The sequence below is a fragment of the Podarcis gaigeae genome, assembly GCF_964106915.1.
Source record: "Podarcis gaigeae genome assembly, chromosome: Z".
Taxonomy (NCBI): domain Eukaryota; kingdom Metazoa; phylum Chordata; class Lepidosauria; order Squamata; family Lacertidae; genus Podarcis; species Podarcis gaigeae.
The window spans coordinates 13791684-13816342 of NC_139691.1; the positions used below are offsets into that span (position 1 = coordinate 13791684).

At 44.6% G+C, this 24659-nt stretch overlaps 1 protein-coding gene across 3 annotated transcripts in view; it reads left to right on the plus strand.

The window, feature by feature from the left end:
- Positions 1–24659, plus strand: part of LAMC3 (laminin subunit gamma 3) — a 64097-nt gene that overhangs the window by 33200 nt on the left and 6238 nt on the right. For all 3 annotated transcript variants that reach the window (XM_083721320.1, XM_083721321.1, XM_083721322.1), the window contains 12 exons: positions 8264–8452; positions 9361–9606; positions 11199–11352; positions 12508–12650; positions 14249–14427; positions 15696–15840; positions 16883–17088; positions 17638–17714; positions 17964–18098; positions 18749–18887; positions 19549–19701; positions 22901–23003. In XM_083721320.1, coding sequence (XP_083577446.1) covers positions 8264–8452; positions 9361–9606; positions 11199–11352; positions 12508–12650; positions 14249–14427; positions 15696–15840; positions 16883–17088; positions 17638–17714; positions 17964–18098; positions 18749–18887; positions 19549–19701; positions 22901–23003 — 1869 coding nt within the window. The remainder of the gene's footprint in view (positions 1–8263; positions 8453–9360; positions 9607–11198; positions 11353–12507; positions 12651–14248; positions 14428–15695; positions 15841–16882; positions 17089–17637; positions 17715–17963; positions 18099–18748; positions 18888–19548; positions 19702–22900; positions 23004–24659) is intronic.

Genomic DNA, 24659 nt, shown 5'->3' on the forward strand with positions numbered 1-24659 from the left:
TTGGCCATGCAAAGGATGCCATTTTAAGAGTGATTACAAAGTGCATCCATTTTGTGTGGCTTTTGGAAGGGCGGCGCTAGAGCTCTGGGTGATGCCAGGGCCCTGGCACCGCCTTCCCAAAGCCGGAAATCTAGTACTTGATTGCCCATCTTTGGGAAAGAGATAAGGGCTCTAGGACCCTGCCAGAGCTTGAATATTCCTTTCCAGAGCCAGACATCACCCAGCCCTAGTTGCAGCACTTTTCCTTTCTGACCTATGTTTATGTAGGATGCTTATTTTAGTCTGTTAATCTCTATGCATTTTCAAGTAGCGGAATGTCATATATGCCATAATACATTGCATGCAGGACCTGCTTTGGTTGTAGGGTATATTCCTCCTGAGGTACTTAAAAGTGTTTCTAGTCCATTATTCCTGTTTTCCTTTTTACATAGTTCTATGCTATTTTAGTCATTCAGAAATCTGATGTGCTGCAAAATTGACAAGCTCCACTTGGGGGCGCCAAAAGCTGCTGTCATTTTAGGAAAGATTACAAAGTGCATCAGTGTTGTGTGGCCTTGGGAGGGTGGCACTAGGGCTCTGGAGGCAGCCCTGGCAATGCCTTCCTGAAGCCGGAAGTCTAGTAAGTGCTTGCCCACACAAAAGTGAGGTGCATGTTTGAGAAGATCCATTTGGGGGCGCCTATACTAGCCTCCCAGAGGTCTCCATTTTAGGGAAGATTACAAAGTGCATCCATTTTGTGTGGCTGTTGGAGGGAGGTACAAAGCCCTGGCACCGCCTTCCAAAAGCCAGAAGTTTAGTAAGTGCTTGCCCAGTTTTAGGAACCAGGGAAGGGCTCTAGGAATATGCCAGAGCCTGGTTTTCCTGCGCAGGGTGTCACACCAAGGTGGCACAATATTGTACCTGCAGTTTTTATGCACAGGGCACCCAGCCTATATTGCACAAAATCTGAGGCTCTTGCAAGAGCACAAAGCCCTTTCTGCCTCCCTTGCCAAAAGCCTGGCAGGTTGCTGTGGCTCACATGGCAGCCTCCACTATTGTGATAGAAAAATAAACGGGGGTTATTTAATTGTGAGTTTAAACATCTTTCCTCCCTTTGCCTCCCCCCCATCTGTGTCTATCTCATCTCTGTTAGGGAACATTCTCTCATCTTATCTTTGACATCTGTGCTGCTGATTTTTCCACAGATTTTATTTTAGAGAAAAGGTGCAGATTTAAGAAATATTGGTAATATGAAATCACAGTTGTAATAATTTCTTAAGTTTAAGTAAAAATAAATACGTTTTAGACCCCTAACTAATATGAGTTGCCAGCACGTAACTCTGTTCGTTCTACGTATCTCTGTTCATATTTCAGATATGGACATGGTGCTGTATCGGTATATATATCGTGATGACATATCACAATGTTGAAAAACAAGACATCGCTCAGCCCTCCTTGCAAAATTGAGAAGATCCTCTTGGGGGCGCCAAATTGGCCGCCATTTTAGGAAAGATTAAGAAGTGGGTCCATTTTGTGTGGCTGTTGGAAGAGGGCGGCGCTTGAGGTGCTTCCAAGGGCCTGGCACCACCATATTGAAGCCGGAAGCCTATTAAGGGCTTGCCCACACAAAGGTGGGAAGATGCATACTTGAGAATATCCACTTGGGGCGGCAAAGCATCCATAGACTGCAGCCATTTTAGAAAAGATTACAAAGTGCATCCATTTTGTGTGGCTGTTGGAATGCGATGCTAGGGCTCTTGGAGGCTGCTGCAGCCTTGGCACTGCCTTCCTGAAGCTGGAAGTCTAGTAACTGCTTGCCCAGTTTTGGGAAGCAGGAAAGGGCTCTAGGGTCTGCCAGAGCCCTCTAGTTTTCTTCCCGGAGCCAAATCGGAGCCTGCAGTTTTTAAGCAAGAGTCACCCTGCCTAGGTGGAACAAATTTGGGGCTCTTGCAAGAGTAGGAAGCCTTTTCTGCCTCCCCTCCCCAAAGCCTGGCATGTTATTGTGGCTCACTTGGCAGCCTCCACTAGTCTAGTAGAAAAATAAACTGGAGTTATTTAATGCTGAGTTTAAAACAATAAAAATAATTCTTGCCCTATTTAAGCCTATTTCTTCCTGTTGTCCCCCCCCCCCATCTGTGTCTCCCTCATCTCTGTTAGGGTGCTTTCTCTTACCTTACCTTTGACATCTAAGCTGATAATTTTTTCTACAGCTTTTATTTTAGAGAGAACGTATAATTTTAGAAATTATTGGTAATATAAAATCACAGTTGTAACAATTTCTTAAGCGTAAGTTAAAATGAATAAGTTTTAGACCCCTAACTAATATGAGTTGCCGGCACATAACCCTGTTCATCTCTACATATCTCTGTTCATATTTCAGACACAGACATGGTGCTGTATCGGTATATATTGCGATGACATATCACAATGTTGAAAAGCAAGACATCGCTCAGCCCTCCTTGCAAAATTTAGAAGATCCTCTTGGGGGCGCCAAATTGGCCGCCATTTTAGGAAAGATTACAAAGTGCATCCATTTTGTGTGGCTGTTGGAAGAGGGCGGCACTTAGGCTTGGTTGCTTCCAAAGGCCTGGCACTGCCATACTGAAGCCGAAAGCCTAGTAAGGGCTTGCCCACACAAAGGTGAGAAGATGCATTCTTGAGAAGATCCACTTGGGGGCGCCAAATCCTAGCTTCCCACAGGCCACAGCCATATTAGGAAAGATTACAAGGTGCATCCATTTTGTGTGGCTTTTGGGAGGGCGGTGCTAGGGGTGCTTCCAAAGGCCTGGCACCACCATACTGAAGCCAGAAGCCTATTAAGGGCTTGCCCACACAAAGATGAGAAGATGCATTCTTGAGACGATCCACTTGGGGGTGCCAAATCCTAGCTTCCCACAGGCAGCAGCCATATTAGGAAAGATTACAAGGTGCATCCATTTTGTGTGGCTTTTGGGAGGGCAGTGCTAGGGGTGCTTCCAAGGGCCTGGCACCGCCATATTGAAGCCGGAAGCCTATTAAGGGCTTGCCCACACAAAGATGAGAAGATGCATTCTTGAGAAGATCCACTTGGGGGCGCCAAATCCTAGCTTCCCACAGGCAGCAGCCATATTAGGAAAGATTACAAGGTGCATCCATTTTGTGTGGCTTTTGGGAGGGCGGTGCTAGGGGTGCTTCCAAAGTCCTGGCACCGCCATACTGAAGCCAGTAGCCTATTAAGGGCTTGCCCACACAAAGATGAGAACATGCATTCTTGAGAAGATCCACTTGGGGGTGCCAAATCCTAGCTTCCCACAGGCAGCAGCCATATTAGGAAAGATTACAAGGTGCATCCATTTTGTGTGGCTGTTGGAGGGCGGTGCTAGGGGTGCTTCCAAGGGCCTGGCACCGCCATATTGAAGCCGGAAGCCTATTAAGGGCTTGCCCACACAAAGGTGAGAAGATGCATTCTTGAGAAGATCCACTTGGGGCGGCAAAGCTTCCCATAGACTGCAGCCATTTTAGGAAAAATTACAAAGTGCATCCATTTTGTGTGGCTGTTGGAGGGCGGTGCTAGAGCCCTGGTACCGCCTCCCGAAAGTGGAAAGTCCAGTAAGTGCTTGCCTAGCTGTGGGAAGGAGGGAAGGGCTCTAGGGTGCTGCCAGAGCCCTGGAGTTCCCTTCCAAGAGCCAGAGCAGTATGGGCAGTTTTTCTGCACAGGATGCCCAGCTGAGGTGGCACAAAATTTTAAGGATCTTTTTTATCTGCCCTTTGAAGGGCAACACAAGGACTCTGGGAAACTGCCAGAGCCCGAACAGAACCTTCCCACAGCTGAGTAAAACAAATGAAATTGCAACTTTGCTGTAGTGCAGAGCTTTCCAAACTGTGTGTCGCAATGCATAAGTGTGTCCTGCCACCCGAACACTCGACCCCTTTTTCCTGGGGGGTGGAAAGGGATTCATTTAACCTGCAGTTTTTTAGGAAAACTGAATTACTGTGTCTCGAAATGATGTATGCCTAAAAGTGAGTCCCAGGCATGAAAACTTTGGAAAGCTCTGCTTCTGTGTGTGTGTTTGTGTGTGTGTGTGCACATGGCTCTATTTATTTACTTCCCTAAACAGGGGTTATTTTAAAAAATAAACCTTGCTCTGTTTTTTAAGCCTAATTCCTCCCTTGTCCCCTTCCTTCTGTGTGTCTCCCTTATGTCTGTTGGGAAATGTTCTCCCACTTTAACTTTGATATCTAGGCTACTAATTGCCTGCACAGGTTTGATTGCAGAGAAAAGGAACAAATTTTAAAATTACCTGCGCTATAAAATAATGGTTGTAACAACATGTTAAAGGTAAGTACGAGTTAATAAAATTTAGACCCCCTAGGTAATAGCTGTTCCCAGAATATCATCCCGTTCGTTTGCTTCTACATAGTTTCATCCTTATTTTAGACATTGTGTTACATCCGTATATTGCGATGTTTAGCTGGTGACATATCACGATGTTGAAATCGCCCAGCCTTCATTGCAATATTAAGAAGTTCCACTTGGGGACGCCAAATATTGGGCTGCCAGAGGCTGCCATTTTAGGAAAGATTACAAAGTGCATCCATTTTGTGTGGCTGTTGGAAGAGGGCGGCACTAAGGCTGGGATGCTTCCAAAGGCCTGGCACTGCCATACTGAAGCCAGAAGCCTATTAAGGGCTTGCCCACACAAAGGTGAGAAGATGCATTCTTGAGAAGATCCACTTGGGGGCGCCAAATCCTAGCTTCCCACAGGCAGCAGCCATATTAGGAAAGATTACAAGGTGCATCCATTTTGTGTGGCTGTTGGAGGGCGGTGCTAGGGGTGCTTCTAAGGGCCTGGCACCGCCATATTGAAGCCGGAAGCCTATTAAGGGCTTGCCCACACAAAGGTGAGAAGATGCATTCTTGAGAAGATCCACTTAGGGGCGCCAAATACTATCCTAGCTTCCCACAGGCCGCAGCCATTTTAGGAAAAATTACAAAGTGCATCCATTTTGTGTGGCTTTTGGGAGGGCGGTACTAGAGCCCTGGCACCACCTTCCAAAAGCCTTAAGTCTGGTAAGTACTTGCGCAGGTTTGGGAAAGAGAGAAGGGCTCTGGGACCCTGCCAGAGCCTGGTTTTCCTGTGCAGGGTGCCATGCCAAGGTGGTACAAAATTGGAAAAATCCATAATTGAGACAATCCAATTGGAGGGGCAGCACATTCTGGCTTTGAAAGAAGTTAGTCATCCCCCTCCATGTTCCTGACGCTTGCTTTTCTAGTAGAAGAATAAAGTAGGATAATTTATTGCTGATTTAAAATTAATATTAAAAAACCTTCCTTTGTTGTTGAAGCCTGTTTCCTCTCCTCTCCCCTTCTGCGTATGCTGGTGTGTTTTATTTTAGACCAAAGGTGATAATTTTAAAAAATATTGGTGTATCACGATGTTTAGCTGGTGACATATCACGATGTTGACATCGCCCAGCCCTCGTTGCAGCCCTTTTCCCTTCTGACCTACTGGATGCTCATTTCAGTCTGTCAATATCTGTGCCTTCTCAAGTAGCAGAACCTCATATAGGATATAATACATTGCACGTAGGACCTGCTTTAGTTGTAGGGTATATTCATCCTGAGATACTTTAAAGTGTTTCCAGCCCATTACTATTCCTGTTCTGCTTTTTAGATAGTGCTATGCTATTTCAGTCCTCCTAAAATTGGAGGTGGTGCAAAATTAAGAAGATCCACTTGGAGGTGCCAAATATTGCCTTGCATAGGCTGCAATGATTATGTGGCTGTGGGGAGGGCAGTGCTGGGGCTCTGTAGGGACTCTGTGGGGACTTTCCCATCTTTGGGATGGAGGGAAGGGCTCTAGGGTACTGTCAGAGTCTTGACAGTTTTCCTTCACAGGGCACTGAGTGAAGGCGGCACAAATTGGGAAGATCTATAATTGAGAATATCTATTTGGGAATACCAAATATTGGCTTCAAAGGATTACCGAAGTCTGGTCTATTTTATCCATCTTGGGGAGGGCGGCACAAAAGCCTCTTGTTTAAGTCTCTTTCCTCCCCGCTCCCCTTCTGTGTGTGCTGGTGTGTCTGTGTCTCTCTCCTCTGTTAGGGAACATTATCTCACCTTACCTTTGATACACATGCTACTAGTATCTTCTACAACTTTTATTTTAAGTGAAAGGTGCTAATTTCAAAATTATCGGTAAAATAAAATCACAGTTGTAGCCCTTGCTGCAAGTCTTTTCCTTTCTGAACTATGTTTATGTGGGATACTCATTTTAGCCTGTCATTCTCAGAACCTCATATATCATATAACACATTGCATGTAGTACCTGCTTTGGTTGTAGGTTATATTCCTCCATTATTTTTGTTCTCCTTTTTACATAGTTTTACATTTCAGTCATAAAATCTGAGGTGTCACAAAATTGAGAAGATCCACTTGGGGGCGCCATATATTGGCCTTGTGCAGGCTGCAAGGATTACTGTAGGAGTGTGGCATGAGGGCTACTACATGCTTGCCCAGCGTTAAGAAGGAGACTGCCAGAGCCCTGGACTTTCCTTCCCACACCCAGAGTTCTGGAAAGATTAATCATTGAGAATATCTATTTGGGGGCGCCAACTATTGGCTTTCAAAAGATTACCAAAGTCTGTCCGGTTTATCCATCTTTGAGAGGGCAGCACAAGACTCTGGCATCCTCAGCTAGTCCAGTGGAAAAATAAACTGGGAGTATTTACTTCTGAGCTAAAAATAATTGAAATAAAACTTGCCCTGTTTTTTAAGCCTCTTTCCTCCTTTATCCTCTTCTCTCTGTGTGTGTCTCCCTCCGGTCTATTAGGGAACATTCTGCCAACTGACTTTTGATATTTATGCCTCTAATTACTTCTACAGCTTTTATTTTAGAGAAAAGATGATTATCTAAAAATCACCTGTTCTGTAAAATAACAGTTGTAACAATATGTTAAAGGTAAGTACGATTTTATAAGTTTTAGACACCAAAGTAGTAGTGGTTGCCAGCACATTATGCTGTTCACCTGTACACAATTCCATCCTTATTTAAGACAACATATCACAACGTTGAAAACTATACATTACCCTGCCCTAGTCTGGACCTTGGAGCTCTCCACAGAACCCTCACTGGCCCTGCTTCACACCCTCCTTGAGCTTTTTTGCCTGGTTGGAATGTATCATTTGCTTGCCTGGATGGAGATGTGTGTGTGTTTGTATGTCTCTGTGTGTAGAAACTAGCTTCCTAAAGTAAAAAAATTAAATGCACTGCTGTGTCCACCTTTGCCTCTGGCCCTGCCCACCACTGGCATGTGGTTCTCAGAAGGTTGCCCAGAAGGAGTGTCTCCACCCCCTCCGTTCAGCCTATTTAGCCTGGACACTGTGGTCCACCTCCTAGGGTTTTCTGGCAGTTCCCTCAGTGCCAGAAGTGAAGCTATGGGGAACCAGGCAGAGGGCCTTCTTGGTAGTGGCACCCACTCTGCGGAACGCCCTCTCTTCAGATGTCAAGGAGATGAGTAACTATGTAACCTTTAGAAGACATCTGTATAGGGAAGCTTTTTAAAGTTCAATGTTTTATATATACTGGAAGCCACCCAGAGTGGTGGGGGCAACGCAGTCAGATGGGTGGGTACAAATAACAACAACAACAACAACAACAACAACAACTATTATTATTATTATTATTAGCCACATGCTAGCCCAGCTTCTATTTGAACGTTAAATGGTTTTGCTGATTTCCGTGTGCGTGCTTTATTTATTATTTTATCTGTTTTATTGATAATTTTATTATGTCCACCAGTTAGATCGCTGATCTCTGTTTCTACCTTGTTTTTATAGTTTGTTTTAAGGACCTTCCCTTTTTGTACACCACTTTGACGTGTTTAACATAAAGTGATTTATACACTTTGGAAATAAAACAAGAACAATGTTTGGGACAGGCCCCGGACAGCTAACTGTTCATTCAATATTTCTAGGACTTCCAAAAATAAATAACTTCCATGTGAGACAACAGACCGACCAATATTTTTCAATTTCAAATGAGGGCTGCGCCATTAAGCAGACTAAGGAGATTAGTTGGTTAAAATATAAATATAAAATGTAGATATATTTAATCCAGATATATGAACTGGACCCCTGGTCAATAAGAGCCTAGATGGACTACCTGCCCACCCAAAATGGCCGCTATGTTGTTCTTACAAAAAAACAAAACCATGATTCCATTTAAGGAAAGCAAGCAGTTGTTTTTCCTTTTCTCCTATCTTAACTCCTGATGGCTTGTCCTGTTCCTTTTCCCACCAGGCCTCTGCCAATGTCTCCACAACACAGAGGGGCCTTCCTGTGAGCGTTGTGCTGCTGGTTTCCATGGCAACCCCTTCATTGGCCGCTTTGACGACTGTAAGCCTTGCCCTTGCCCTGGCCAGACACCTTGCCTGGCTCTCCAACAGAGCGGAGAGGTGGTCTGTACCCACTGCCCACTGGGACAAAGAGGTGCGTATAACTATTGGGGCTGTGCTCATACGTTAAACCAGTGGTTGCCAATCTGCCAATCTGTGGGGGGGCGGGTTTGCTGGTGACCATGAAGCCTCTGAACCCTGCTCCACAAACTGCTCCCTCGGTCCTGAGGTGGGTGCCTTATTCCCCCTTGAAAAGTAAATAGATGCTCTTTCCCACTTCCTCCTTTAGCTCTCTCTGCTTTTCAAGGCACCTCTGAGAATCTCAGTTCTCCTTGGGGGTTTTTAAAGTGCAAGGTGCTGGTCCTTATGGCTATGGAACTAAATCTGGAAATATATTTCTGCCTTTGCTCTCTCCCATTCTCTTCTGTCACTCTGTCGTTGTTTGAATGAACCTCTATGTTTATTTTAAACCTTGACTCATGGAATCAGCAACAAACATTTTATACCTCTGTGTCATTTGCAATTAGTGACAGAAAATCAATTTCAGAAGGAAAAGGAACATACAATTTTGTCTTTATGGCTTATAGGGAAGTTTGGATTCATGTCAATGATGACAAACACCAGAGCAGAGTGAAATAATTCTCCCGCCTGAGTTAATAATGGCAGATGGGCTGCTGCTGTAATGCTTCCTAGGAGACCAACATGTGATATTTTTCAGACAGTTGAAGATGGCTTGAAAGAGGAATTAGTAACCATAGTGAATGCATAGTGAATGCAGTCATCCCACAGAACAGGATGAACAAGTTATATTCCTATTGTTCCAAAAACCTACCAACTCTACTCAGCCAGAAAGCACCTGCGTTACATGTGTACGCTTTGGAAAGTGATACCTTTTGCAAACTGCTTTCAGCTCTCTTAGGAACTGCAATACCATCAGCAGTCTCTTTTGGCGGGACTTGTTGACAAAACCTGGTTCTCCCTACCTCTGCTGTTCTCCTCTAGGGAGACTCTGTGAGCTGTGCGATGATGGCTTTTTCGGGGACCCCCTGGGAAGGAATGGTCCAGTCCGACCTTGCAGCCCCTGTGAATGCAACAGCAACGTGGACCCCAATGCCGTTGGCAACTGTGATCCTGTCTCAGGCCAGTGTCTCCGCTGCTTATACAACACAGCAGGAGGACACTGTGAGAGGTGTCAGGAAGGCTTCCATGGAGATCCACTAGCCACCAACCATGCTGTGAAGTGTACACGTGAGTACAGGCCTTCCACTCATCCTGAAAGCTACTTGGAAACCTTTTGGTCCAGCAGCATGCAGAAGTTTAAAAAAGTATTCCAGGGGTTCCAGCCTCTTACCCAAAGTCCATTTTTCCTTTTGGAATGAGGCACAGTGGAGACTGTAATATCTTTCTGATATTTACACATATATATAACCTGAGCCTGGAGGGGTTCACAGCATCAACACCCCAAAAGGGTCTTGTTTCTCCTACAGTTGCAGCCTTGGATTCAAACAGAAATCAAACATTGCTCTCAAATGTTGCTCTGTCTCTCTCTCCAGCTTGCTGCTTTACTTCTAGGTCACATCACTGCAAATGTTCAACTCCCAACTTTGATCTTGATTTTGGTTATTAACATAGATAAAGAAAGGAGTCTATATTTCTTGGAAAGTATCTCTTTTCATTATGCCTTTATCACCTTCCTGTGTCTGATGAGATGCTCTGACATTGACGTAGGTCAGATATTATTTTCCCATTTTTAAAAGAAAGAGGGGCCCTGTGTCCTGCCCACTTACACATGGGCTTATTGGCGCGACACCTTCCGTGACTCTCCCATAACATGGAAGCCGCAAAATATGGAATATGAGACTTCTTTTAGGCTGCATCCAGTCTTCCTGGATTTCCTGTGCTAAATGGAAATTGTAGCAAGAGCAGTGGGCCCTGTTGCTAACTTTGGTGCCCTGGTGAACGTCCATCCTTGCTGCCTTCTGGAGCTAATCCTGTTTAAACCAACTGATGTTTCTGGACACTTCAAAGGCAACTAAAAAGGAAAAATAATCATAAAATTATGGTTTCCACAAAATCATAAATTACAACACAGGTGGGAAACCTCAGTCAGCACTATCTTAATCTTTTTTTATGGAGTGTTTTTGCCTGGCCTGGATAGAGAGGGATGTAAATGTGTGTAGAAACAACCCTATTGTAAAAAGGTAAAATTTACATTCATTGCCCCACCTTTTTTTGCTTCTGGCCCTGACCACTTCTATGAAGCAGCTCTAGAGCAATTGCATATAAGGACATATCCTGTTTTGGGGGCCAACATGCCCATCCAGGCGGATTTTTATATTTTAATGGAAATGTCCAGGTTTGGGGTTTATTTTATTTTATTGTCTTGTGGTGGGGGGGGGGCATGCACATGCTTGGGAGGGCACTGTGCCCCAGAAGCGCCACAGTGAAGTGAGGCCATCACAGCAAAGAGCAAAGATCAGGTAGGAGCTGGGGTCCTGCCTCCGCTTGGCCTGGCAGTGGCTCAGCCTCGAACTGTTCTGCATGCCGTGGCCCACTGGATGGAGTATCCATTTGTATGTGGCCCTTGGAATGTTGAATGCAGTAGAATGTGGCCCTGAGGCCAAAAGAAGCTCCCCACCCAGGTTTAAAACAATAAAAACTATTTATTTTTTGGGGGAAAACAAACAAGCCAACAGAATGGAAAATTTAGATTTTAAATGCACACAACAAATATGGGTTGCTTGTTGAATGGGGGGCCTGGGTTGTGCCAAGACCAGTAGGCTTAGCCCACCAAGTATTTAAGTGTAAGAATGTATTTTCCCTCCCCTCATCCTTCCTAGCCTGCAAGTGTAACCCTGGAGGCTCTACCAATGGAGCAGCGACTTGTGATGATGTCACCGGTCAGTGCATCTGCCTCCCCCATGTGACTGGGCGGGACTGCAGCCAATGCCAAGCAGGTTATTATGACCTCCAGCCAGGAAAGGGTTGCAAAAGGTAATCAGGTGGAGTGGGTGGGAAGGAAGGGTGGAGGGAAAATGATTTTTTAGAGAAAAATCAGGCAGGGAATATGTAATATAGGAGGAACCTGCCTTATACTGAGTCAAACCATTGGGTCCATCTAGCTCAATATTGTCTACACTGACTGGCAGCAGCTCTCCAGTATTGCAAGCAGGTTTCTCTCCTTGCCCTACCTGGAGAAGCCAGAGGCTGAACCTGTGACCTTCTGCATGCAAAGCAGATGCTCTTTCTCTGAGCTACAGCCTCTTCCCATAGCCTATTCTGTGGTTAAACATATTCTGATTACTATTGTACTGCTGATTGGAGTTCAATATTGTGGCAAATATACCCTAGTTATGGAGCTGAACAACCTCATCATACATACTTGCTAAGATTTCTTGTTATGGCAGTGAACTTTGACTTTTATTGATAATTATAGTATTTGTTTTACTTTCCTTAAAGGTTTTTCCCATTCTGGGGTTGTTGTTTTTTCAAAATTACTGTACTAATTGATTGTAAATGAAACTTCACAGCTGTTTACAAAACAAAACATAAAAACATTAAAATTATCAATAAAACACTGAGGTTCTATTTACAGTCAGGTGGTGTATAAATTTAATTAATTGGGGCAGGCAGGCAGTCCCATAGTTTTTCCACCACATAGGATGTCCAGTATCTTTTCTGAGCCAACTTAACGAATCTTAACAGTGTGTGGTTGAGAAGGACCTGGAAGCAAATCTTAGTGCAAGAACAATGGTTCTCAAAGTTTTCCTCTGGGTCATATTTTCAGAAGAAACATTTGCTTGTGCCACTTCTATTTTTATTGATAAGAAATACATTGGAAAACAAAAAGAAACAACTCTTAGCATTGTTGGATTTTGAAAAGCTATCTATCCATATTCTGCAAATAAATACAAATAATATTGTGATGGCATAATCTACCCTACTACCCGGAGATGTTTGTTATTTTCCTTTGATTGTCCTTGAATCTTCCCACCATACTTGCCATCCTCTCTTGCCACACCATTGTGGCAAACCACACCCTTTGAGAACCACTGGCACAGAGACAGGATTATATGAGCAGGCCATTGAGTAACCTGGTTCTAACCTGTTTCTTCTTCTCTCTATCTCTCCCTCTCTCCCCCTCCTCAGTTGCCAGTGTCACCCAGTAGGTTCTCAACACAGCCACTGCCACCCACTCACAGGGCAATGCTCTTGTCAACCTGGCGTGGAAGGTGTGTCATGTGATCAGTGCCAAGCTGGTTTCTTTGGCTTCTCATTCCAAGGATGCCGAGGTAACTCCAGTGCCTGATTGAGCGTCTTCACAGTTTGCTATAATGTTTTGTCATGGATGCAGGGCTCTCTTTCTCTTTGGGATTCCTCCCTGCACTCCTCTGGAACGCAACTGATTAAGAGGATCTGTCATAAAAGGATGAGGTGGAGACTGATAAATTAGTCACAATGTAGAACATCCTGCAGAAGAGCCTGGATCAGGCTAAAGGCTAGTCCAGCATCTCATTCTCACAGTGGCCACCAGATGCCTGTGCAAAACGGCAAGCAGGACTCAACAGCACTCTCCCTGTTGGTGATATCCTGCAGGGGTGCCAATTTGAACAAAATATGGGGGGCAGGTCCTAGCAACAGAGGTACCTAGAACTGGTGAGATGGTTTATTCCCTACTCAATCCACTTTTTATCCCTCAAACAGCTCTGTGAGGTTGATTGTTTTCAAAAACAGCAACTGGTCCAAGGCTATTCTGAACCCAACTCTCTCCAAGCCCAAGTTTCTAGGCATCTGGTAGTCTCTCCCCCCCCCCAACCCAAATCAACAAGTGCTTGCTGCAAAATTATGCAATTGCCCGCTTGGGCATATTTTTAGGACACCTTATTTCTGTGACAGTAGACTTTAATTTAAATTGCTTTTAAATATTGTGATTTAATTGTTGTAATGAGCCCTTGGTCCTTGGGGTAAAGGGCAGAAAGAAGGAGGAGGAGAGCTTTACCCTGCCCACTTATGGGGAGGGTAAATGGTGAAATGATAAATATGGGGAGATATGGGGAGGGTAAATGGTGATATAATAAAAGATATTATGTTGATGGTTTTTGCTCTCTTGCCATCCAGCAATCCTTTTACAAGTTCATTTACAGGGCTTGTTGGGAAACAAAGTCTAAAAGTAGAATATAAAGAAAGGCAGCAATGCCCATCAACTTTGGGTCCCTCCAGCCCCCTCAAACATTTTAAGGGGGGGCAAAGGAACCTGAGTTCCCAGCAGCAGGTATTCAAAGGCTTGCTGCTTCTGATGGCGGAGGCAGAATATAATCATCATGGCAGGTAGCCACTGATAGCCTTATCCTCTATGAATTTGTCTAATCAGCTTTTAAAGCCATCTGAGTTGGTGCCCATCATTGCCTCTTATGGGAGCGAATGAAATATGCATTTTTACCCCATAAATCACAGTGATATTGAACATCCTGCAGGAATAAGTGGCCCTGAGAAATATTAGGAATCATCTGAGCTGGAGATACTCCATTGTCCTAAAAACAAATCTCACTATTTCTCTTCCCTTTGACCACCTCTGGAAGCCTTCCCGAAAGCTGGAAAGGTGGGGGTGTTGTTTGAATCAAAAGGGATGTATGTAGGAAACTATCTTATTCTAAGTTAGACCACTGGTCTGTCTAGCTCAGTACTGCCTCCACTGACCGGCAGTGGCTCTTAGGGATTTTAGACTCAGGGGTCTCTCCCATTCCTACCTGGAGATTCCAGGGATTGAACCTGAGGTCTTCTGCATGCAAGGCAGGTGCTCTATCACCACTATCCTTTCCCCTTCTACTCCTCCTTCCCATGCATGCTGTCCCCAAATTAAGAGTCACACATATTGTTTTCTTACTTCCAGCCTGCAACTGCTCCCAGCTCGGTTCTGTCTCCATCCAGTGCCATGATAACAGCACATGTGTGTGCAAGCAAGGCTTTGTGGGGTACAAGTGTGACCAGTGCAAAGTGAACCACTTCTATGACCCTGGGAGCAATCAGTGCCTGGAGTGCCCTATTTGCTACAGTCTCGTGAAGGAAGAGGTAAAACCCACCGCTTGCTTGCTTGCGTCAGTCTGCCAATCAGCTAATCAGACATTTTAGTCAGATTTGATAAATGTATAGTCAGCCAATTAACCCCATTAAAAACAAAAATACTGGTACTTCCTTACTATATTTCTAGATTACTGTCGATCCTTTAAGATCCCTGGTATCAAAACAACAACAACAGCAATCATAAACCAGTTAATGCAACCAAACATGTAAATCAACAATTATGATAGCTGTATTTCTGTGGCAAACCGAGCATTTCATTTTGAGCTGGTCTCACCAGCCACTAAACTCAGAACGCCCACCAAAGCCTGGCTGAACAGCTAAGTCTTAAGGCAAAGGAAGGTGCCATATAAACCTCCAAGTGGAGGGAGTTCCAGAAGTGGGGTGCCGCTAGTGAGAAGGTTCTATCCCATGTCACTATACAGCAGACCCAACACTCTTTAGCATATCTTAGGGCCTGTTCAGGTTGGCATAAGGAAAGATGCTTCTTGAGTTATTTGGGTCCCAGGTTTTTTTAAGTACTTCATAAGTTAGCATGATTGGACCCAGTAGCATATATGCAACCAGTACAGATCCTTTAAAATTGGTGTTGTATGAGTGTGATTGGCTACACCACTCAGCGCTCCAACAGTTGCAACATCTGGACTGTCTTCAAGGGTAGCCAGACCCATGTAGAATGCATAGTGGCAATCAAATTAGGAAGTTACTACATCATGAATTACTGTGGCTAGGCAGTAATACTTAAATTTAGATAGTTTAGTCAAATTTATGGCTAGTCAACCAATGTTTTTGTTGATTTAGTTGCATTTATATACAAATATGAAGCAGAAGCTGGTTATGTGTGATGCTAATTGGCCCCCATGATATTGCCAAGAACCAGAAACAGTTTAAAAATTTAATTGATAAATTTCTGGATTGAATACATTTATTAATTTCTAAGACTTTGTTGTTCAGTGGTAGTTTCAAGTTTTACATTTTTGTATTTCCCTTTTTATCTTTCGTCATTTCTGAGCTGAAGACATTTTAGACAAGCATTTGCCCGGGAAAGTTGCCTAAACTTAATCAAATAAACTATTTTCTTCCCTTTGCGCTGTATGTTTGTCTTTTACTATCATGTCTGCATCTTGTTTCAGTCTCATTTCCTCTGTAAGCAGCAAGCTGTGGAACCCAAGCTCAGGGTTGCACCATGAGGCTATCTTTTTATATTATGTATGTCTTCCCTGGAAAGCCATCCCATATTGCTCTCTTTCTCCCTGCAGGCAGACAATTTGAAGGCCAAGTTGACAAAGATGGAGTCATGGTTGGAGAAACCAAATTGTGGCGTGATGAGGGCACGTTATTATTCTGCCATGCTGCAGGACGCACCACGGGGTGACACTCTCCACAGCCGTTACCTGTTGAAAGGTAAAGAGATTGGGTGGGTGGGAAAGGGGTCTTCCTTTTCTGTTGGAGCACAGGAAATATCTAGAAGGCACTTTGAAACCCACCAACAGAGAATCCTCCCAATTTTCATCAAACTAGCAACTCAAGAGTGTCCTAGGATTTGCCTCGAAGAAGGTCAAGTATATGGATGAATGGATCATTCTGTGTCTTCTTCATGTGCATTTCACGTGTGTCCATCGGGTTCCACACCTTGCTCAAAAATGGGAGAAAAAAGGTGATTGGCAGGCCTACAGTCTAGAAGGCACAACAAAAAGGAAAAGGAATTGAGATTGAGGAAGACAACAAATAACACTGATTTTTTTTGTTAAAAACAGTGCTTTTCTTCTAGAAAAAGGGTTCTGGTACTCACCATGAAGTTGTTACAGTAAGTGCCACACTTTTAACCAGTGCTTTTCTTCTAGAAAAAAAAGGTGCCGTTACCGTGTACCCCTGAGAGCCCCTGAAAGAAGCACTGGTTATAAAGTTCCCAGAAGTGTTCCTTCTGCCAGGAAGGAAGCAAACAAGCTCTAAGGAATGTAAGAAGCTACCTTAAACCATTGGGCTGGCAAGCTCACGGTTGTCTACACTGGACAGCAGCAGCTGTCTCAGGTTTCAGGCAGCCCTACCTGGAGAAGCTGAGGATTGAACCTGGGGCCTTCTGCATGCAAGGCAGATGCTCACCCACTGAGCTACAGTTCTCCCCCAGCCCTTACAATACCCTGTAGCTGGTCATTCTTTCGCCAATGGATACATCCAGGTTAGTCTCTCCCTAGCCATGATGTTCTTCCTGCAAGGCAGAGGGTGCAGCTTCCTTTGGTTCTCTCGTCAATTGCAGAAGCTAAAATGTTGTACCCTCCTGCCCTGCACTCTATGCACAATACGCCATGTACCTCTCCACTACAAAGGAGTTGATCAGATAACACCCCCCAAACATATCCCATAATTCTCCATATCCAGCTTTTCTCTGGCACAGCCCCAAGCATGTGAAGTAGCCATTGCAAATAACTATTTTTGTCCCCTGCAGGTGCCAAAGTGGCTTTCCTAGAAGAGCTTGCTGAGCTGGAGAGCCTAGTGCATGATGCAGAGAGCCGGCTGAGGAACACCAGTGAGATTATGGGCTGTGACAACCAGAGTGGCACCAAGGGCTGCCTCCTCCTCACTGATATCCTGCCCATCTTGCAGTCCACACAACAACAGATCCAGATGGCCACCAACACACTGGATGCCATGGTACCACACTGAGAGTGGAGCTGGCATGGCACAGAATTCAAAAGCATCCATCGGCAAAGGCACAGCCCTCCAAGTGCCAGAGATCAGCTGATCACTGTGTGCATTAGGGAGAACAGGGCACTGCCCCCCCCCCAACCTCAGTCTGCCCTTTTCCATCCCTGCCCCTCCTGCCTTCTTTCTTACAACCAGTCCAGAGGGAGGCCATGCCTGTCAGTTTTCTCCTCCTTAGTCTCAGTGTTGCTCTTAGAGAAAATAGCAGGGTGATAGGGACAAATACAGCTACATCTTTACCTGCTGCACTCTTGGCATCATATCAGAAGGCGAGTGTAGAGCAGGTGAGTGTAGCTTGGCCAGAATGGCCTGGCAGGCCAAATGGGGAATCTGGTAGGCTTAATCAGGCCCCTGAGCCAGAGGTTTCCCATTGATGTTCTAGCCCCACATCTTGTGTTTATGGGAAGCTTGCAAGGAGTATATTATTTTCAGAAGTGTATTGCCGGAGAAGAGAGTTTTCTCCAGAAAACAAGAGGATTTTCCCTCCTTCCCTTAAAGGAGTTTCCTGCTGAGATGTCGCCCCAGCCCACCAACTGGACCCACCAGGCACAGGAGTCTAGAGTGCTGGCTCAGAGGTATGTTTCATATATTCACAGTTGAATATATAAGTTCCAACTTAGAATGGACTAATGTGTTCAATGATTTCATTGGGGTGGCCCTGAGTATGATGAAGGCTGCATACACACCATATGTTTAAAGCACATTCCTCTGCCCCCCAAAATCCTGAGTACTGTAGTTCACCCAATTAATAAACTAGTAGCTATTGGACTGGTGAGATTGCCAGCAATGCCAAAGTCACTCTGTTTTCTCTCTTCTCTCCACAGCCATATGAAGGCTGCGGCCTTGGTGGAAGACACTGCCCAAAAGGCCATGCTCCTGTCCAACAAGACCTACCACCTTCTGTGGAGTATCATAGAGGACAATGCAAAACTGGAGTTTAGGGGACAGATGGAAGAGAGGTGAGCTCTTGGGGATGTAGTCCAGCATCCATTTCTCACCGTGGCCAAGTGGGTGCCCAAATGGGAAGCCTGTAAGCATCTGCAGTTACCATATTGTTGACCCTGAGTTACACTGTTCTCAGTTCTAGAAGGCAGGAGATACAGATATACAGTATTAGAAACATCTTATTAGCCAATCAGTTCTATCCGCAGCCATTTTTCCCTGCAAGCATGCAGACAAGAGTTCTCTGTCCCTCAACAAACCTTAACCTCAGAGAGGAACGGATATGTTTAGACTGAAGGCAATGAGGATGCTTTCAGTCCAGCTCATCTGCTCCACAAATGTTATGGCCATCTTCATAATCATATGATTAACATCATATGAGGGACCATCATAATTTGCTTCAAGTTTTGATCTAGGCAAAATGAGGTGCAAAAAGAAAAGAAAAACCCAGCTCCTTAATTGTTTTGCTAGTATTTTTCTCTTTGATGTCAGCTTTAAATTTTGATTTCAGTGACTCTGAAATAATGAGTTGTGAGTCAGCAAAAATGTCCCTTGGTCTTTCTCAGGAACTTCCATTCCCAAACCATGTGATTGTGTATCCTGCATCAATTTTCTATTTCTTTTGTTGCCCTATTGGCTCACAGTTTCCTTTGGCATCTTCTCACAGCTACCAGAGAATCCAAAAGGCACAGGAGGCGCTTGGCTTCCGGATGGAAGAGGCTACAACCAAAGCTGAGGAGACTTTTGCTTCAGTCCATCAGGGCAACATGGTGAAGAACCTCACGCAGATCAGTGTCATAGAGTTGGTGAGCAGTGGGGAATAAATGTGCACTAAATACACCCCCTGCCCCTTTCACGGGACCATGCCACATAAAAAGGGGGGGAGGTATGCCGTGGGTTGTAGCCAATGGCAGCCCTACACAAAGTAGACCCATTGAATCCAATGGACATGGCTTATTCCTATTAGTTTCAATAGATTTACTCTGAATAGGAGGTAGCTGAATGCAACCCAGTGACTTTGGGGTGTGGGGATGAACTTTAAGAATCAGGGGAATGGCTCTTACCTTTAAAAATGAGGTGGCAAAGGTTTTTCTCTCCCCCCATCCCTCGTTCTTGTGAAGCAATCAGTGAACAACAGTTTTCTACCTGGGTATTAGTAAAGTTTCCAGGGAAAACTATAATTAAATTGGAAACTGTGTCAGCCAATAACAGCCAGAGTTTTCCCTGGAAACTTTACTAATACACAGGTAGAAAACTGTTGTTCACTGATTGCTTTTTATAATCTCCCATTGCTGTTTTACTAAGGGTATCATACCATTTTTACTAATTTGCTTTTATTCTATGGTTTTTCGTTTCATTTTTGTATTACCAGTTTGAAAGCCACTGAGTGGTGGCAATGCTGTAATGACAACAACAAACCATCTTGCTTAATAGAAATTAAACTTCTTCCGGCATTTCCTCCAACAGCACCCCTTGGTTCAGCAGGCTGAAAATCTTACACATTATGCCAATGAACTGGAGCACCTGGCAGAACAGAATAAACACCTGGTGGCCAATGGATCTCTTATTGTAGAGGCCAAACTGGAGGGTGTGGCTCAGAGGATGAAGGAGTTGGAACAGGTGAGTTACTCTCTGCTTGGGGCTGCATCTCATTTCTAACCAGGACAATTTGCACTGGCAGGAATGACACAATTCCCTCTCTTCTTCTGGCTGAGTGCTGTTGTCTGCATTGACCAAATGGCAACACTTGTCCACAAGAGGGTGCTGCTATACAATCCTGAAAAGTACAAAATCCCTCTCGGTGTTCTGGCTGAGCACTGCTGTTTACATTGGGGAAATGGCAATGTGTGTCCACAAGAGGGTGCCATTCACTCTCGAGATTACAAAAACAAATCTTATAACAAAGCATCAAAATAAATTGAGAGATTAAAATGCAATCAAACTGGCTTTAAAAGAGGATTAGACAAATTCATGGAGGATGAAGGCTTTCAATATCAACTAGCCATGATGAAAATACTCTGCCTCCATGGCTGGAGGCAGTACCGCTTTTGAATACCAGTTACTGGTAGTGGAGAGGGCTCTTGTAGTCAGGTGCTGCTTGTGGTGGGTCTCCCACAGGCATCCGGTTTGCCACTGTGAGACCCAGATGCTGGGCTAGATGGGCCACTGGCCTGATCCAGCAGGGCTCTTCTTGCATGCTTATGTTAGCATAATTACAGTATATCTTAAAATTATATGTACTACCAGGGTTGCTGCACCAAACAGCTCTGCAAGCCTTTGGGAGGCAGAGATGCAAGAGGGCATCAAAGGAGGGATGGAAGGAAAGAGGGACAGAAGCCAGGGCTGCCCACAACACCCCTGGCCATCATTCAAGGCACCTCAGGGTGCCACGGCACACTAGCTGAAAACCACTAAGCTAATGAATGAATAATAATCGTGCACAGAAAAGCTTTTAGTTTATATACTACCTCCCCCCCCCCCCACAAGGAGCTCAAGGTGATGTACATGGTTCTCCCCTCACAGCAACCCAGTGAGGTAAGGTAAGGTAAAGGAAAATGGACCCCTGACCATTAGGTCCAGTCGTGGCTGACTCTGGGGTTGCGGCGCTCATCTTGCTTTATTGGCCAAGGGAGCCGGTGTATAGGTCATGTGGCCAGCATGACTAAGCCACTTTTGGCGAACCAGAGCAGCGCATGGAAACACCGTTTACCTTCCCGCTGGAGCGGTACCTATTTATCTACTTGCACTTTGATGTGCTTTTGAACTGCTAAGTTGGCAGGAGCCGGGACCAAGCAATGGGAGCTCACCCAGTCACAGGGATTCAAACCGCCGACCTTCTGATCAGCAAGTCCTAGGCTCTGTTGTTTAACCCACAGCACGACCCGCATCCCGTGAGGCAAGGTAGGTAATGGTAAAGGACCCATGGATGTTAAGTCCAGTCAAAGGCAACTATGGGGTGCAGCACTCATCTTCATTTTCAGGCCAAGGGAGCCGGCATTTGTCCACAGAAAGCTTTCTAGGTCATGTGGCCAGCATGACTAAACTACTACCGGTGCATAGAGAACCGTGACGAGTGCCAGAGCACCTGGAAACGCCATTTACTTTCCCACCGCAGCGGTACCTATTTATGTACTTGCACTACTTCAAACTGCTAGGTTGACATAAAGTTAGCCTGAGAGGCAGTTACTGGCCCAAGATAATATTCATGGCTGTGTGGGAATTCAAACCCTGGTTTCCCTAGTCCCAGGCCAGTACTCTAACCATTACACCTCCCTGTCTCTCAACAGAATAAAAACAACCAAATAGCAGCAGGAAAAAATAAGACAGTAATGATGTTAGTAATGGGCGTATTGCTCTGAGCTGCTATTCTTAGGCAAGTAGAAAGCAAAGGAGGTCATCTGCCATGAAGAGCCCCAAAAGTGACATTGGCAAACCTAACCCATTTAATGATATTGAGCCAATGGGTAAGCCAATCATACTGAATCCTAAAAATGACCCTCTGTTTCCCTCTCTCCCAGCGTGACTGAGAATGCTTTAGTAGCAGTGCCAAAATACTGACCTCATAAGATTCTCCAGGACCCTCAGAACATAGCTAAAACAAACCTTGAGGAATATTTATACAAATGAATGAGTTGGAGGAGGAGTTGTTTTCTGGTTGCATACATGGCTTCAACACTAATCCATTTTGCAGACTGGTGGTGCTGTGGTCTAAACCACTGAGCCTCTTGGGCTTGCCGATCAAAAGGTCAGCAGTTCGAATTCCTGTGACAGGGTGAGCTCCCGTTGCTCGGTCCCAGCTCCTGCCAACCTAGCAATTCGAAAGCACGTCAAAGTGCAAATAGATAAATAGGTACCGCTCCAGCAGGAAGGTAAACGGTGTTTCCATGCACTGCTCTGTTTTCACCAGAAGCAGCTTAGTCATGCTGGCCACATGACCCGGAAAAACTGTCTGCAGAAGCGGACAAACGCCGGCTGCCTCGGCCTGTAAAGCGAGATGAGCGCCACAACGCCAGAGTCGTCCTCGACTGAACTTAACTCTCAGGGGTCCCTTTGCCTTTACCTATGCCTACAGGAACACGTGTGAAGACCTCCCTCAATTGAGGCTTCCACAGTGAATGGGAGAGCTCTCAGTGCACATGATCCAAATCACCTGCATTTGTAAAAAAAATAATTGCTGGATCACTGTGAATGCATTTTGGGACTACTATTACGATTAATTGTAGCCCAATCTTTTTCTTAACAACCACTCTCTCACTCTCTCTCTTAAGAGAATTTCTTTAAGAGCAGGCTTTCAGATGTTTTCTATCTCCCCTTTCTTGCTCTGATAACAAGATTGGTTAGTTCTTTTCTTGGGTACAAGGCATGTTTCTGGCAAACTTATGGATTTTCTTTTTAAAAAATAATGGTGCATTTAAACAAAATCTAGGTTGCCTCCAACACTGTGCCTGGAGATGGTTGGTTTTTTAGTGTGACAGCACTTACACTTTGGAACTCCCTGCTGATTGACAGAAGGCGGGTACCTCTGCTGTACGGTACTTACTTTGGTACTTGCTTAAAACATTTTTGTTTAATCAAGGCTGTCCAGGTCAAGCCAACTTGTGTTTTAATCTTTTAATCCATACTGTTGTTTTTAATTATCTTGTGAATGTTTTTAATATCTATTTTTAAGTGTGTTTTATTAATAGCTTTAAAGTTTTATTTTGTGTGTGTGGCTCATTAGAGGTTTTATTATAATTAAACAGTAAATAAACCTTGTGAAATAAACAAATAGGCAAAACAGGTATGGGTAGAAAACCCTGATCGTTTTTGTTTTTTGTAGCTATGGCAAAGGACAAATGACGCCCACACACAGGCATCCTCATCGCTCTCAAAGGGGGAGGCTGTGCTCTCCGAAACGAAGACCTTGTTGGCTACCTTGGATGGTAAGAAAAGAGTGCCTGATCAATTACTTCCATGATGAGTACGCTACCTCGACTTGTATCTAGATCAGCCTTGGCCAACCTAGAACCCTCCATATGTTTTTGGACTGCAACTCCCATCGGCCCCTGTGAGGACAGCTATATCATAGAATCATAGAGTTGGAAGGGACCTTGAGGGTCATTTAGTCCAACCCCCTGCAATGCAGGAATCTCAGCTAAAGCATCCATGGCAGATGGCCATCCAACCTCCACTTAAAAACCTCCAGGGAAGGAAAGTCCAACACCTCTCATGGGAATCTGTTCCATTATTGAACAAGTTCTTCCAGATGTTTAGTCGGAATCTCCTTTCTTGTAAATTGAAGCCATTGCTTCAAGTCCTACACTCCAGAGCAGGAGAAAACAAGCTGTTGCTTTAGAAGACAATAATCAGACATCCTGACAACATGACCAGTCCAACAAAGTTGATGTTGAAGAACATTAAACTGTCTGTGTAGCAGTTACACAAATTCATGCGTACTGTTTCGTAAAGGTAGATCTTAATTCTTGTCACCCACAGAAAGGGGTTGACCCTTCTATCTCCCACCTGGGAGCTTCCCTTTCTTCTCCCAGCCTCCCACCCCGGGAGAACTTCCCTTCCTTGCCTCTCACACAGGGTCCTTCACGAACTAGCCATCACCTTCATTTGCATACAGTGCCCTCATTGACTCATAAAAAAGAAGAAGCAAAAACAAAGAAGGAAAAGGAAACAGGAAGATAAAAATAATACAAGAGTGAGAAAAGAAAGGGAGAGAGACAGAGAAAGCACTTACTATTCTCAGTCTATCAGTATAGATGGATAGATAGATAGATTCAAAGTACAGTGGTACCTCGGGTTACATACGCTTCAGGTTACATATGCTTCAGGTTACAGACTCCGCTAACCCAGTTACAGATAGGTAGCCGTGTTGGTCTGCCATAGTCAAAACAAAAAAATTCCTTCCAGTAGCACCTTAAAGACCAACTAAGTTAGTTCTTGGTATGAGCTTTCGTGTGCATGCACACTTCTTCAGATACACAGTGTATCTGATACACAGTGTATCTGAAGAAGTGTGCATGCACACGAAAGCTCATACCAAGAACTAACTTAGTTGGTCTTTAAGGTGCTACTGGAAGGAATTTTTTTTGTTTCCGCTAACCCAGAAATAGTACCTTGGGTTAAGAACTTTGCTTCAGGATGAGAACAGAAATCGGGCTCCGGCAGTGCGGCAGCAGCAGGAGACCCCTTAGCTAAAGTGGTGCTTCAGGTTAAGAACAGTTTCAGGTTAAGAACAGACCTCTAGAACGAAAAGTACTTAACCCGAGGTACCACTGTATTCAGTCCAGAATGATATCCATCTACTCCTCTTTCTACTAGGCAATATTTTCCCAGTCATCAGACCCAGATGTTTCAAGTTAATTCCTGTTCCCTTCCACACAGAAAGTTTAAAAGGGGTTCTCCTGTTGTTGTTGTTGTTGCTGCTGCTGCTGCTGCTGCTGCTGCTGCTGCTGCTAATAAGTACCAACAATAGTCTTCCTCCAGTCCAGCATAACAACTTTACCTCCAAAAACTTTAACAACCCTTCCTCCATGTTGAGAAACAATAAATCCTTCACCTTTATTCACACAGTAGTCTCTCCGCTA